Source organism: Synchiropus splendidus, chromosome 15, assembly GCF_027744825.2.
Source record: "Synchiropus splendidus isolate RoL2022-P1 chromosome 15, RoL_Sspl_1.0, whole genome shotgun sequence".
Taxonomy (NCBI): domain Eukaryota; kingdom Metazoa; phylum Chordata; class Actinopteri; order Syngnathiformes; family Callionymidae; genus Synchiropus; species Synchiropus splendidus.
Window position 1 is genome coordinate 8,469,379 of NC_071348.1, and position 12,933 is coordinate 8,482,311.

At 43.4% G+C, this 12,933-nt stretch overlaps 2 protein-coding genes across 4 annotated transcripts; both read right to left on the reverse strand.

Annotated features, from left to right (window-relative positions):
- Positions 1 to 1,913: 1,913 nt before the first annotated feature.
- Positions 1,914 to 6,384, reverse strand: LOC128772043 (G-protein coupled receptor family C group 6 member A). Its single transcript, XM_053888050.1, has 6 exons — positions 6,155 to 6,384; positions 5,799 to 6,090; positions 4,889 to 5,728; positions 3,895 to 4,110; positions 3,470 to 3,587; positions 1,914 to 3,391 (listed from the first exon to the last, which is right to left on the reverse strand). The coding sequence occupies exons 1-6, from the start codon at positions 6,352 to 6,354 to the stop codon at positions 2,262 to 2,264; spliced, it is 2,796 nt and encodes a 931-aa protein (XP_053744025.1). The 5' UTR covers positions 6,355 to 6,384; the 3' UTR covers positions 1,914 to 2,261.
- Positions 6,385 to 8,766: 2,382 nt separating this feature from the next.
- zgc:112001 (uncharacterized protein LOC550384 homolog) lies at positions 8,767 to 12,218 on the reverse strand. Of its 3 annotated transcripts, none has more exons than XM_053887838.1 (2): positions 12,067 to 12,218; positions 8,767 to 11,661 (listed from the first exon to the last, which is right to left on the reverse strand). In XM_053887838.1, the coding sequence occupies exon 2, from the start codon at positions 10,937 to 10,939 to the stop codon at positions 10,067 to 10,069; it is 873 nt and encodes a 290-aa protein (XP_053743813.1). In that variant the 5' UTR covers positions 10,940 to 11,661; positions 12,067 to 12,218; the 3' UTR covers positions 8,767 to 10,066. The 3 variants fall into 3 exon arrangements, with proteins under 3 accessions (XP_053743813.1, XP_053743812.1, XP_053743814.1); XM_053887837.1 differs by having other exon boundaries at positions 8,767 to 11,664; XM_053887839.1 differs by having other exon boundaries at positions 8,767 to 11,669.
- Between the last annotated feature and the right edge of the window lie 715 nt (positions 12,219 to 12,933).

Sequence of the window (12,933 nt, forward strand, 5' to 3'; positions counted from 1 at the left end):
TTGAAAAATGATTGTAAGGACACAGAAAAAAATACACTTCCCGCTCAGGAGCACACAGGAGGACACCACGCCTGCTGAGGACCAGGTCGTGTGATTTGGGCTACGACAGCGGGAAATATTTGCAACTAATGTATACGACGCAACATATAATTTCCTCAGAAACTACTCTCAATATAGTTTGCTAAATGAGGTTCAGTGTTCACACAACTGTGTGAAAGTTAAAGGCTTTCCAACCTTAAACACAAGTACAAAAACAGCAAGAACAAAATAAGAAAAGCATTTCTGCTGAATGAAGAATATATGCTTAGCAAATATGTTGGAAAAACCTAATATATAATATTTAAATTGGTGATCATAGGCACTAGATGTTAGATGAGCTGCTAGGACAAAAACTTAAATGACCTAAAAAAACTAAATAAAAAAAACAAACTACAAAAAACATCTATGGAATTTATAATAATGAATAAGGGCAAGAGGTGTTTTTTTGTGTCTCGTCATGCTTGATAAAGGAAGCAAGAATAGTCTTGAGGCTGCTTTGACTCAAGATGCAGGTGTGTCTAGTGCATAGTTGCAATAATTTTCAAGCACATCATCAGAAGCGTTTCCTCTTTCGACTGAGTCACATGCAGTAAGCACCTAGGGCACTATGTCAATGTGATTCTTGTCCAGATAAACCATGTTTTTGCAAGCCGGGTCGATGAACGTTGATATATCTCTTGCTGATATAGAGTGTGAAACTCCCACAGACGGATAAACATTAGCTTGCGATCCTATAAGTTCTTGGTGATCGTGCTTGTTTAATCTTACTTTGTATAAGGTTTTGAATTCTATATCCCTTTTCAATAGAGCTGTGTCACACTGCTCCTGGTTAGCGTGCCTGAGTGATGTGTGAGGCTGTACGCTGTGAACTGGTGCTTGCTGGTACCCCCCAACTACCAGCCTGTTTTGCTGTGTTTCTCAATCGAATATGAAAGGGTTGCTTCTCCACACCTTTGGGTTAAAGTCAAGGCAGTGATGCCATGGAGATTACCCCAAATTCTGCTAGATATTAGAGGGAGTTCTGAAAAGCTCCCCATTGGGTCACTCCATTGTCCTCCGGCAGGGTATCTAGTGTATGATCACGTGGGCAACAACACCAACGACACCTGGGAATGTGTTACGGGAAAAAGTAACCTTTCCCATCACACATCATTCATAGCAACCTCCATGTTTGAGCTGAAGAATGTTGACAAGTCAACACGCCCTTGGCTGCAGTTTGATATTCAAACTGAAGTTTTGTTTTATTAGACTTCTGGACAGATGCTCAGAGAGACAAGCCAGCTCAGACAAAGCACTTATTGGTAGTTATACAAGGTTATACTGGGTTACTGGGTTATACTGGGACCATTGGGAGGAGTTGCCTTCATTTCAGCGTGGGACCAGGGATGCATGCGTCTCACGCAGGTTTGCCACATCAATACTGGCATGGGAGTAATCTCTATCTATATGAAGTTCTCATTGGCATCACGTTTGAGATCAGAAACATTTCTTTGAGATACTAAACTTGTGTTGTTAGGTCCCAAAACAATCTTTAGCTGCAGAGATAGCAGAAGCAAACATTTTCAGACAGATGACTGACAACTGAGGCTCAGTCTGCCACTTCATGCGCCCCAATTTTGAAGTGCACCCGCTGTTCTCCCAAGCATCTGACATCTGCGTTTGTCCACAAAAACCTCTGCTGCCTTTTCAGTCTGTACTCCTCCTCATACGAAGATATGGGAGCAGTAAATACCTTTAATGAATCTGTGTCATGGGACAGTGGACTCAAATCAGGCTTCCAGCGCAGCTCTTGGTCATAAGTGAAAGTGTTGGGGCACTTTCCAAACCTGTGGTGTCGTCAATCATTCAGGTCATGTATTCCAGAGATGCTTTAGAATTTTATTTTTACAAGTATGACCTGACCTGGAATCAAATTGAAGGCTTTTATTTTGGTGCAGAATAATAAACACACGATCTAAATGGACTTTCCACTTTCCAAAAACGAATGGATACTACACAGACCATCAATACAACATCTATTCATCGCACAACCTCGATCGATTTCACTCATTAAAATCACAATAAACAAACAAAATAAAGGTGAATGCAGTGATAGAGTTTATTTTTTTTCAAATTGTACAAGATGTAACAGAAAATGTTTATTTAAGTAATGCTTAAATATGTACACACTTTATACATTCATATAAAAACACATTGGAATTTTAAAAACTGGTGACAAAACCCTAGAAAGACCTACTTCTCTGCCTCTTTGTGAGCTGTGTTCCTGACCTGCTAAACCCTTGAAAACTGTCCTTCCTCTCGTCATATATGGACGGCATAATCCCTGAGTCAGCAAGGCTGGAATTGCTCGACTGCTCTGAAATCGTCACCACTGTGTTAGGCGCCATGCTTTGTGTGGATGCATTCAAGTCGGCGTGTGTCGCTCTCTCAGAAGACGATGAATCGCCGTTGTTTCGCCATCTTCTAAGAATCCTCGTCATTGTGTCGGTGGGTGACCCCCAGAATACTTCATAGCACTTGGGTAGGAAGTGGCAGAAGATGATTCCGTAAGTGGATACCAGAATGGCAGAAGCCTGAACCGGAGTGCGCTCTTCGTTGTTAGTGATGTAGATGGGGATGAAACACACCCAGACGAATAGGTACATCAGCATGCTGAAGATGATGTAGCCTGTCTCGCTGAATTCCTGAGGGACCTTTCTCCCCTTAAAAGCTAAAAGGAACCCAAATAAAGCTAGTAGGGCAATATAACTTAGCATTATTCCAAACCCAAAAAAGGTGTTTCCTTCTTTACACTGGATGACTTTCTTCATGCTTTGGGGTGATGGTGGGGTATCGTCGATGTCAGGTGAATCAAAGATCAACCATAGTAAGCAAATGATGGCCTGCAGAGCCACTGTTACACTGATGATAATAGGAGGTTTGTAGATCTTATATAGCCTTCTGCTTGTGAGCCGCCCAAATGGAAGGAAAGCTAGGAAGGTACGATAGGCTTTTATGAGGATACACGACACACAGAGGGTGAAGCCCATGGCGTACATGACCTGACGGGCCTGGCAGAGGTATAAGCTGGGTCTGCCCATGAAGCAGATGACACTTCCAAAGCTCACTGCCAGACCTGCCATCATGACGCAGGAGAGTCTCACTTCGGCCTTTCTCATTGGAGCGGAATCTCTGTGCACTAAAAACACTGCAAGCGTGTAAACCAACAACAAGATGCCAAAAACTGCAGCCGACACCATTGCAATGGGGTATGGTTTGCGCCACTGTAGGAAAGACTCTCTTCTTCGCTCACACTGACTCCAACCTTTCAAGGACCAAGTTCCATTTGGGCATGGCTTGCAGTCGGCAAGGTCTGGAAGAGCACAGAGAGACTGTTTTATCAAAGAATCTTTGCAAAAGTAGGATTCAAGAATAAAAAAAAATTGAATACCAGTCTCGTCTGAGTAGGTCCCCTCGAGACATAAAGTGCAGCTGTAACAGCAGGATACATTTAGAATCTTCTTGAAGGAACCCTGCGGGCAGCTTTCTGAACATTTGGATTGAGGTGTCTAAATGACGGAAAGAGAGAATGAAAATTGAAGAACAAAAATGAAGCAAATGCACTGCTTTAAATAACTAGAACTAGTGATGTGCCGATGAGGCTTCATGAAACAGTGCCCTCATTTTCAAGGCTCGGTCGAGGATGCTCTTGGTTTAAAAATGATGTGAGGTTTCACTGAAATGGCTGATCAAATCCACAGATTTTAGAGGAGATTGCGCCATCTAGTGGGCTCTGAGAATGAGCAAACTGTTTCATGAAGCCTTTTCCGCCTGTCACTAACTTGAAAAAATGCCAATGCTCATGTAATGACTTACCGCACTTTGACCAGTGGTAATCCAGGTGACGCCCGACTTAACCATCTCAATTTTCCCATCCAGAACGTGGTATCGTCCAGTTCTGGTAAATTTCCGATGGGTCCCTTCCGTTTCCCACCTTAACAGATCATAGCCATTGACGAAATCCCCATTTTCGTCAAAAAAGCAGTCCTCTCCTTCGAACTGGAACTCAACTTTCTTAAGTTCTTGTAGGAGCTGCAAGGACAGGAACATACTTCCGGTGAATATTCCTAGTTTGCCTATTAAAAGACATAATTCAAGACATAACTCTACAACAACTCTACAACAAGAGTATTTCTGGAGCTGTCAGGTGATCACCACATCCAAACACCAGGATCAGGGGTCTTAAACTAACAGCCCGTGGTCAACTTGTGGCTCTGAATGCAGTTCCGTGGCCCGCCAGTTGGTGTCCAACTATAGCATGAAGCCATAACTGGGCACTCCCTTTTTGTTCAATGTGAGTTTGCTAGAAAACAATAAATGAGTTTATTCCGCAAACACAGCTGTACCTACTGATATATTGATTATGAAGTTGGCGGAAAGCCAGTGGACCAATGCATTCAGCTATTCATACTGTATATCAGGGCCTTCTATGGACCTGCCTCACCAAGACTTTGCCTCTGGTGAACCCTTGGTCATCTGAGTTTGAGACACAGTCTGACTCTAAAGACATAAAATATCACCTATTCCCAAGTTCCACTTGTTGCAGGAAGTTTTCCTTTGTCACGCTAGGCAGTGATGTGCCAATGAGGCTTCATGAAACAGTGTTGTCATATTCAGAGCTCAGTAGAGGGCGCTCTCAGTTTAAAAAGAATGTAAGATTTCATAAACATGGTTGTTCAAATCCAAAGATTTTAGAGAAGATAGAGCTATCTCGTGGGCTCTGAAAACGACTGAGCTGTTTCATGAAGCATTATCAGACCATCCCAAATGCTAGATATTGCTGGTATTGGTTGAAGCTTCTAGTTCTTACCTTCCACGGCGGAAAGTTAATTTCTCCACTGCATCCAGATGCGTTGCATTTAAGCAGATTTCTGATAGCATGAGCGATCGCCCACACTGCAATCCTATCAGAGAAGACGTTACTGGAGTCCATGTACTTCACTAGGTAGTCATCATTTTGGCCCTGGGGGTCATCAGTGCTGCAAGCGTATCTGGACTCCTCTTGCTGAAGAATGGTTGGACAGTAGGATGGTCGAGCGCTGGAGAAACATTCAGAGGAGCAATTGAACCTGAAGTTTTTATATTGTTCGATGAAGTTATTGTAGCCGCCCGGCGCTACTGTCAGGTTCTGCAGGTATTCATCAAGAGAGTCGCTTTGGTGAGCCACGAAGGAGAATCCCAGGATGTCCCCGACCAAGTTAATGTCTTCCATGTGGGCTACTGCTCTGTTTCTGGACCAGGCGTCGCTCGCAATCCAAACCCTCGATGTATTGGTGCGAATCATTTCTTTAAAAAGAAGCTCAACCAGCTCCTCCTTCAGGATGAGCAGGACCACCCGGGCCGCTGAAGCGCGGATCTGTTCGGCAACCTCTTGGATGCGACGGTTGCTGTTCTGGTGCCCGAGATAATGAGGCACGACCTCCTGGAAGGCCAGGCACACGTTGTTCTTTTCTGCATTCTTTTGGAAGCTCTGGAAAGCTGCTTTGCCATAGTCATCGTCCCCATACACCACCCCCACCCAGTTCCAGTGATAGTAGTCCATGATCTTGGCCACAGCCTTGGTCTGGTGGACATCACTGGGAACAGTGCGGAGAGCGGACGTAAAGCGCGTCTTATCACTCAGATCTGGAGATGAGGATGAGGCACTCACCTGAGAGGATACATGAGATGAGTTCATATTAAGAGACGGAACAAAACATAGTGACTGAAACGTTACTTACGAGGGGGAGCTGATAGATGCTCAGCAGTCGTGCCACTGCGATGGTGACTTCGGAGTACCGGGCTCCTAAAATAGCCTTGACCGCTGGCCTGAAATCTTTGTGGCCGCAGTTCTCCGTCTTGGACATGTTCACTGTCAACATATGCTCCACATTCTCCAGTGCTTTGCTGGCATATGAACAGGTGTCACACACCATGTATCCAAGCTTCAGACCTGGAATGAATCCCGCCGCATTTACCTTCTCGATCTCATGGATGATTGACAGGGAGTGCAAAAAAGAAATCATGTCAAAGCTGAAAAATAAAAAAATCTGGTTAGAAATTACGCCTGGATTCACCGGCTTCTCGATTGACTCACTCTGAACACTTGAAGCTTTCAGGTGCAGTTCGCTCATAAAGTGCCGCCACTTTACGATTGAAGGATAGCAGTACTCCGATGATTATATCTCCAGGAGCCTGAGCCCCACATATTCTGTCGCAGCCGCTCACAGGAGGAGGTACGCTGCCGAGCATCAGCACGGCCGGCAGCAGAAACCTCACAAGACTGCAGCGGCTCATCCTGGCAGGTCAGAGCTGTAAACATTCATGGCATGTTGTGCAGCGATTTTAACCTCTCACACATGATTTGGGAGGTGCTAGAAACCAGTTTTAAAGCGGAATTACGATCTTTGTTATTGCATCATGCCTGACTGAGCTTCTCGGTAGTTTCCCAGCAGGACTGAGAAACATCAATGCATTTCTTTACTGAACCAGGAAACAAAAAAAAGTGACAACTTATTGCTGAGAATCTTCCAGTTAATATTTTTTTTTATCACGTGTCACTCAAGTGTTTATTAAGCAAACTCAGCCATCATGTTGACACTGGCACACCTCAGTGAAAGTAAGGCACCTGTTATTTTACTTTAAACACGGATGGTAAAAAAAAACCTATTCATAAAAGAGTGTCATGAAGAATGTTTTTTCCAGATTTTAGGGTTTTTTTTCTAGAGGGAGTTTCGGGTGGAGCGCCACCATCAGTTTGAACTTGAGAAATAAAAAGTTCTAAAGTGTGTCATGAAAACACAAACCCATTAGTTGACCTCAGTGTGTATAAGAAAGCAAGGAGGTCCAATTACAAACCCTTGTGGGACACCTGTTGAAAGGCACACTTTCTTTAAACAAAGATATAAATACCGTAGTGACCACTAAAGAGTGGCGTGTGATTCAGTCACGCAGACAGGAACTGACATTTTCAAATTAAAAAAAGAAGAAGAAGTACATTATTTTTCTTTTGGACATTTTTTTATTCAACAAATTTCAAAGAACTGGTGTGTGTTTTCCCTCCTCTTCTGAAACTGCGGTTTAATCGGGGTGACAGCCGAACAAATGACGCCTACGTTACATCTGCACATCACCCGTCTGACACACACTGCCGACCCCATCTGTCTGCGGTTCCTGGTAAGCCCATCCTCCGTTTTAATCCGCTCCTGATCACTTGCTCCTGTTGCCGTGAATCAACTTGGTGTTCCTCCAACAAGGATTCTGCAGGCTCCAGTATGTGGCTACCTGCTGGCTTCCGTGATCCTCAACCTGCTGTCACCGTCTGCTCATCCACCTTCACATTCGTCCTCATCAGAAGACAAAGTGTGTGTATGCAGATGTGTTTAATAATTTAAACTAAAGCGAGCTGTTTTTATGTGTCTACATTCATCATTCATGTTTGTGACAGTATTGTGTAAAGGTCTTATGTGTTGTGTTTGTGTGTTTACCAGTGCAACTATTTATTCACCTGTCCTGCCTGCAGGGCAGAAAGAAAGAAAACACGAGGAAACACTTCATCTCATTGTCCATTCTATTCATTGTTTATTCAGTTTGATGCGCCAGGCTCATATTTTCTTTCATGAGTGTCACATTTTTTACATAACTTCATATAAAACTGTCAACTAAATCACTTGCAAAGGATCAACCTCACACCAAAGGAAGACAGTACATTCTATTCTGCTTGTACCATTTCTCATGAGTAATCATAATTTGGTAAATGCAAACTTTCAACATTTTATTTTGACGCAGTGATTGTTTGAGCATGTGGGAGTCGATGGGAAAAAGAAAAGGTAAACACAATAGGGTCACTTTTATCTAATTTGAAATTACATTTATAATGAGTTCAGAGGTGTGAGACCATTTGGTTGAGCTGAAAATGGAATTAACTTGAGTGACCACGTATTTTCCACGGTGCCTGAAAATAGCAGGTTCACGTGAAAAGCGCTGGAACTTACCAAGCAGAAAAAAAAAGATGTGACGTTAATCAGAGGGAAAGAATTTTATCTGATGGAGAAACAAATAAGGATGAAAAACAAGTGGGGGACTACCAGGACGAACCTGGCTCAGAATCATTTCCCCAAACATACAAAATTATTCTGAGCTGCAGCTTTGACTAGATAGAATCGCATCACTCCAGCACGTTCACTGGAGCTCACGTGGGAATGTTTATCGGCAGGGTTCATCTCACGTTGACCCACATTATTTCGTAGTATATCCAACATGCATGAAGGCAGCTCATACTTTCACAGTGAAATGAAACATTCTCTGCCAGCATCATCATTGATTGTATCATCCAATAACCGGTCATGTCACCAATCCATCACAAGGCAGTCAAGAAGTTTTAGGACATAGGAAATACATAAATATTGGCAGATTCATGCAGTTCACTTGCAGATGGTATGGGGTTGTTATTGAACACTCCCACTGTATTGACCAAACGTCGGGGTTCCTACGGGGCTGCAATGGCTTGTAAGGGGCTTCTGATATTGAAATTCACCCCTCAAGAAGAATTGAGGCTCAGTGAAAATAAGCAGCTGTCACTCTAGCGCGATGGACAGAGAAAAAGTGTTCCATTGAATAAGTGTTTGAGTGAAAAACTGGCGGGGACAAGGCTACGCGGGGCCCCCAGGAGGTCTAGAAGCCACACAGTCAATAAAACAACTTGGTGTGATTCATATTTGTTAAAACAAAACACACACAACAAAAGTAACTCAGTTTGACATGAGAAAAAATGGGACCCGGAATGTAGTAATTTTGATAGTAATATTTTACCTCAAACTAGGTCCTGTAATATAATAAAAAAAACAACTCATGGTTCATACAGTTGCATGATCAGATCCTTTCAATAACATTTAGCTTTTTAATATCTCAAATTTAGGTCAAGGTTCTTTTAAATACAATTCGCTGCAGAAGATTAGTAGAGAGGCAGCGCCATCTACTGGGTTCTTATGACACGGGCGTTAATTCTACTGTTATTCCTCATCTATAACTTCCTGTCTGCATTCCCCACTTACTTATTTTAACGAGACTATTTACAATGTTAGGGTGCATTTTTTTTGCCAGAATACCTCTTCTTTCTGTGCCTCTATTAATTTTCTTATATATGGTTTCATATATTTCATTATCATTGTTTGATCACAGTCTGCATGTGTGGCACTGGATTTTACCTGGACATTTTAGATCTAGATACTAGATCTCACTCTGTATTTTATGTATTATAACTGAAGAAAAGTCAAGTGAAAAAATGGAAAGTTCACTTGAAGAGACTTGCACAGTTAGATGGTAAAATCTGTGATTCATATTTGAATTTAAATTGTGTATTTCTGGGGGGAGAGAGTGTGTATGTCAGGGGTCTCCCCCTCCATCCCTCATACAATGTTTTCTCTCACTTAGACAAAAAGCAGGGGCCCTGTAGGGGCCACTCCCGGGCTAAAATTGGGCACCCGGTGGTGGGCTGCAAAACTGCATCCTGAGGGCCGCAAATGAAACCAAAATACTGCCTCCAAGAATTTAATTATAAAAGCCAAACAAATAGTTTTAACTGAACACATGACATTAAGAAATGATCATCATAGTACAGACACAAAGGGAACAGTTCAGTCTTGGTTTGTATTTCAGCACTGTTGAGGTCAGGCGCAGACACCAAGCTGCTATTTTGGCAGGTTGCCTGAACCGTTTTGTCTGCAGCTGTTATGATAAGATTAAATACACAAAAGAGTGACTCACAGTGACCAAGACATAACTCCTCAAACAAACATGTGAATCATTAAAACAGCAAATCCTTTCTAGGATTCATTTGATATAAGTTTGTGATCAAACAGTAATTCTGATTTTGAACAGCATTCTTAACATGGAACTAAAGCTATTATGGCTGTTAGTTGTCTTGACTCATTGTCTTTACAATCATGTTTGTTCAGTTTCACAACAGCAGGTTGTTCCAATACTACATGCTAAAGTAGGCGCCCATGCATCATATCTGCTGCTCCAGTAGCCTGGCCCTGCCCCGCTGGCCCACGGGAAGACCCGGGGGTTTGAGGCAGGATGGGATGGGCAGATTGTTGAGGTTGTCCGGGAAGCTGTCGGGGCTCAGCTGGCCGAGGATAGCTCGCATGGCCACCAGCAACAGCGATGGCGGCCTCCGTCCAGCGAGGTACTTGAACGTCTCATCGCCGAGTACTTTGCCCCAGCGCTCCGGTTCGTTGCTCAGAGCCGCCTGCATTTTGAAGTCAATCCTCGGCATGAACATGAGCAAGTTGTCCAAACACTGCCTCCTCTCCTCGTTGCTCTCCTCGACCGAGTCCCTGAGTTTCTCCAGAAGGACGTCCAGGGGGGTCAAGCCGTTGGCGTCCTCAGCGACCGGCGACGCTCCGCTGCCCAGCAACATGAGCACCGACTCCGGCCGCTGCAGCTCACAGGCCAGGTGTAGCGGGGTCCTGCCTTCCTGTAAACACCCGGCCCGGTCAGTGTAAGGGGGGTTGCTGGTGAATCGGTGGGCCTCTTGTAAAATGAGACCGAGAATGTGTCGCCTGTCGTAGCGGACGGCCATGGACAGGTGCGGGGCAGAGGAGGCGCAGCAGCAGAAGCGTTCCCCGGGTTCAGCCAGCGCCTCCTCGGTGTACTGGCTCAGCAGATACTGGGCGTACGCTTGGTGGTCATGGACAATAGCGTACAGCAGCGCCTCGGAGGGAGTGTAAGTCCGAAGACTGGAGTTCTCTCCCCGGTAAAAGGTCTCCATCGTCCTCATTTCCTCCAGCATCCAGACGGGTTTCAAGTCCCGGACAGCCCGGTAGAAGAGCAGCGACAAGGATTTGCGGTGTTTCTCCAGGCTGCGCGTCGCGGCCATGACCACCAGCAGCCTCCCAGCTCACCTACGCTTCACACCTATTCGACAGCTCGTCTGACCGGAGTCATAGTTAGAATTTAGAGCGGGGATCAACGGTCTCCATGACGGGTCACAGTGCGGCCTCTGCCCTGTTGCATTCCTGCACACTGCAGCGCTGCAGTGCCGTGCTACTGCGCATGCGTGCTGCATACAGCTACCAAAACTTTATTGACAAAACCTGTTTGTCTCGAAGAACCTCATTTTTGACAGTTAAAAAGACTCATTATTTCACATAACGTCGTCGATTTAGGAATAAATATCGATCGGTATGAATATTCAGAAATATTTTGCACACTTAATGACAAGATCGTTTGATCAACAAAATAGCAATTCGGTTTTAAAAACAAAACAATGTAGCAATGTAATACTAACTATGGCAAATGCGTAGAGTAAACATTCAAAGCCATGAACATTGTATATTCACAGAGACAACCTAAAGAGAAAACAGGATGAAAATAATTACCTACGCCATATGAATCCAAATGAAGTATGTCAGTGTGCTAAAATAAACGATGATACAAACTAAAATGGAGTGACGATATATGTAACGAATAAGTTCATAAACAGACTGCATGTTGGCGGAGTGGTTTGTGCAGTTGCCTTAGATTAAAAAGGTTGCAGGTTCGGGATCCGTTGTTCGAGTTAGGTCTCCATGGTCTTGTGTAGCGTTTTCTCCATGCACTCTGCTTTCCTCCCACACACCAAAATAAGATACATCAAAATTAGAAAAAAAAAAAACAAAACAAAAAAACACCGTCATTTGTTGTCTTTGCTTTGTTGCTGTAATTGAGGACGTTTATTTTATATAACAAGGTATGGACTGCTAATTTAATAGAATAAAATTACAATTATGGGAACTTTTTTCATATTCAGAAAAATACCTATTTTTCACATGTGCTTAAGTAAAATAAAATACTGTTGATCGTTTCCTATTTTAGTAGGTCAGAAAAGTAAAAAAAAAAAGCATTAACCGAAGCCTGTCTTGCATTTGAACTTATGCTCGACATTTATTTAATTTTATTATATTTATTTTATTTTTAAGCTCCAGCTCATCTCGTGTGTGCTACTTTTAAGATGGAATGTCTCACCTGTAATTCAGATTGGACTGTTAATTACTTGTTCAAAACCCTGGAATTATTTTGGCGTGCGATTTTGCAGTGAAAGAGACGAGTTGTGACATCGTGCCTAAAAATGGAAGCAGACGAGCGCCAGCACCATACAGTGGCCGAGAGGAGGGGGGTTGACCTCGCGTTGGCCCTCTGGCGAGGTCGTTGGCTTTATATAACCGCCTGAACTTTGGTGACTTCAGATAAAACGAAGTAAAACGTGATTCAATAAAGGCAGCGTTAAATCGGGTGTAGCATTGCGATGTCACCAGAGAGAGTCAGTGTTGTATCGCTGTATTTGATCACCGTCAACACATGCTGCACCGCAATGTAAAACCTTACAGTCTCACACATAACGGGTCACAACTCCGGATGGTGTCCTTGAGCTTGCATGGGTTTCATCTGGGCAAAACAAACAGAGGTAAAAAGACAACTTCATCATCAAAGACATTGAGCCTAATACATATACAACATACAAAAGAACAATAACATAAAATGAAGCAGCAGTCTATGCCAGAAAATAAACAAATAAATGGCCATATCGGGGAAGTGCAACACAATCGTCCTGGGAGCATTTTCGTTTTTACACACCAAAGCATCTATATCAGTGTCTCTCAGAGGACATATATTGAAGCGTCCAGGTTAGTTTCAGACAGATGAATTGTCCTCTGTCACCTTTGACCGGGATTTATTGTTGAGGTACTTTTGGGCGGCTTATAACAGCAATGAATATAATGGTGTGGCTGTATTCAACCCTGGGACCTTGAGTTTGGCATATTAACCAATATATATCATGCAATATTTGGTCACATGACATCCTCCAGACACCTGCTGCAGCTCTCAGGTATC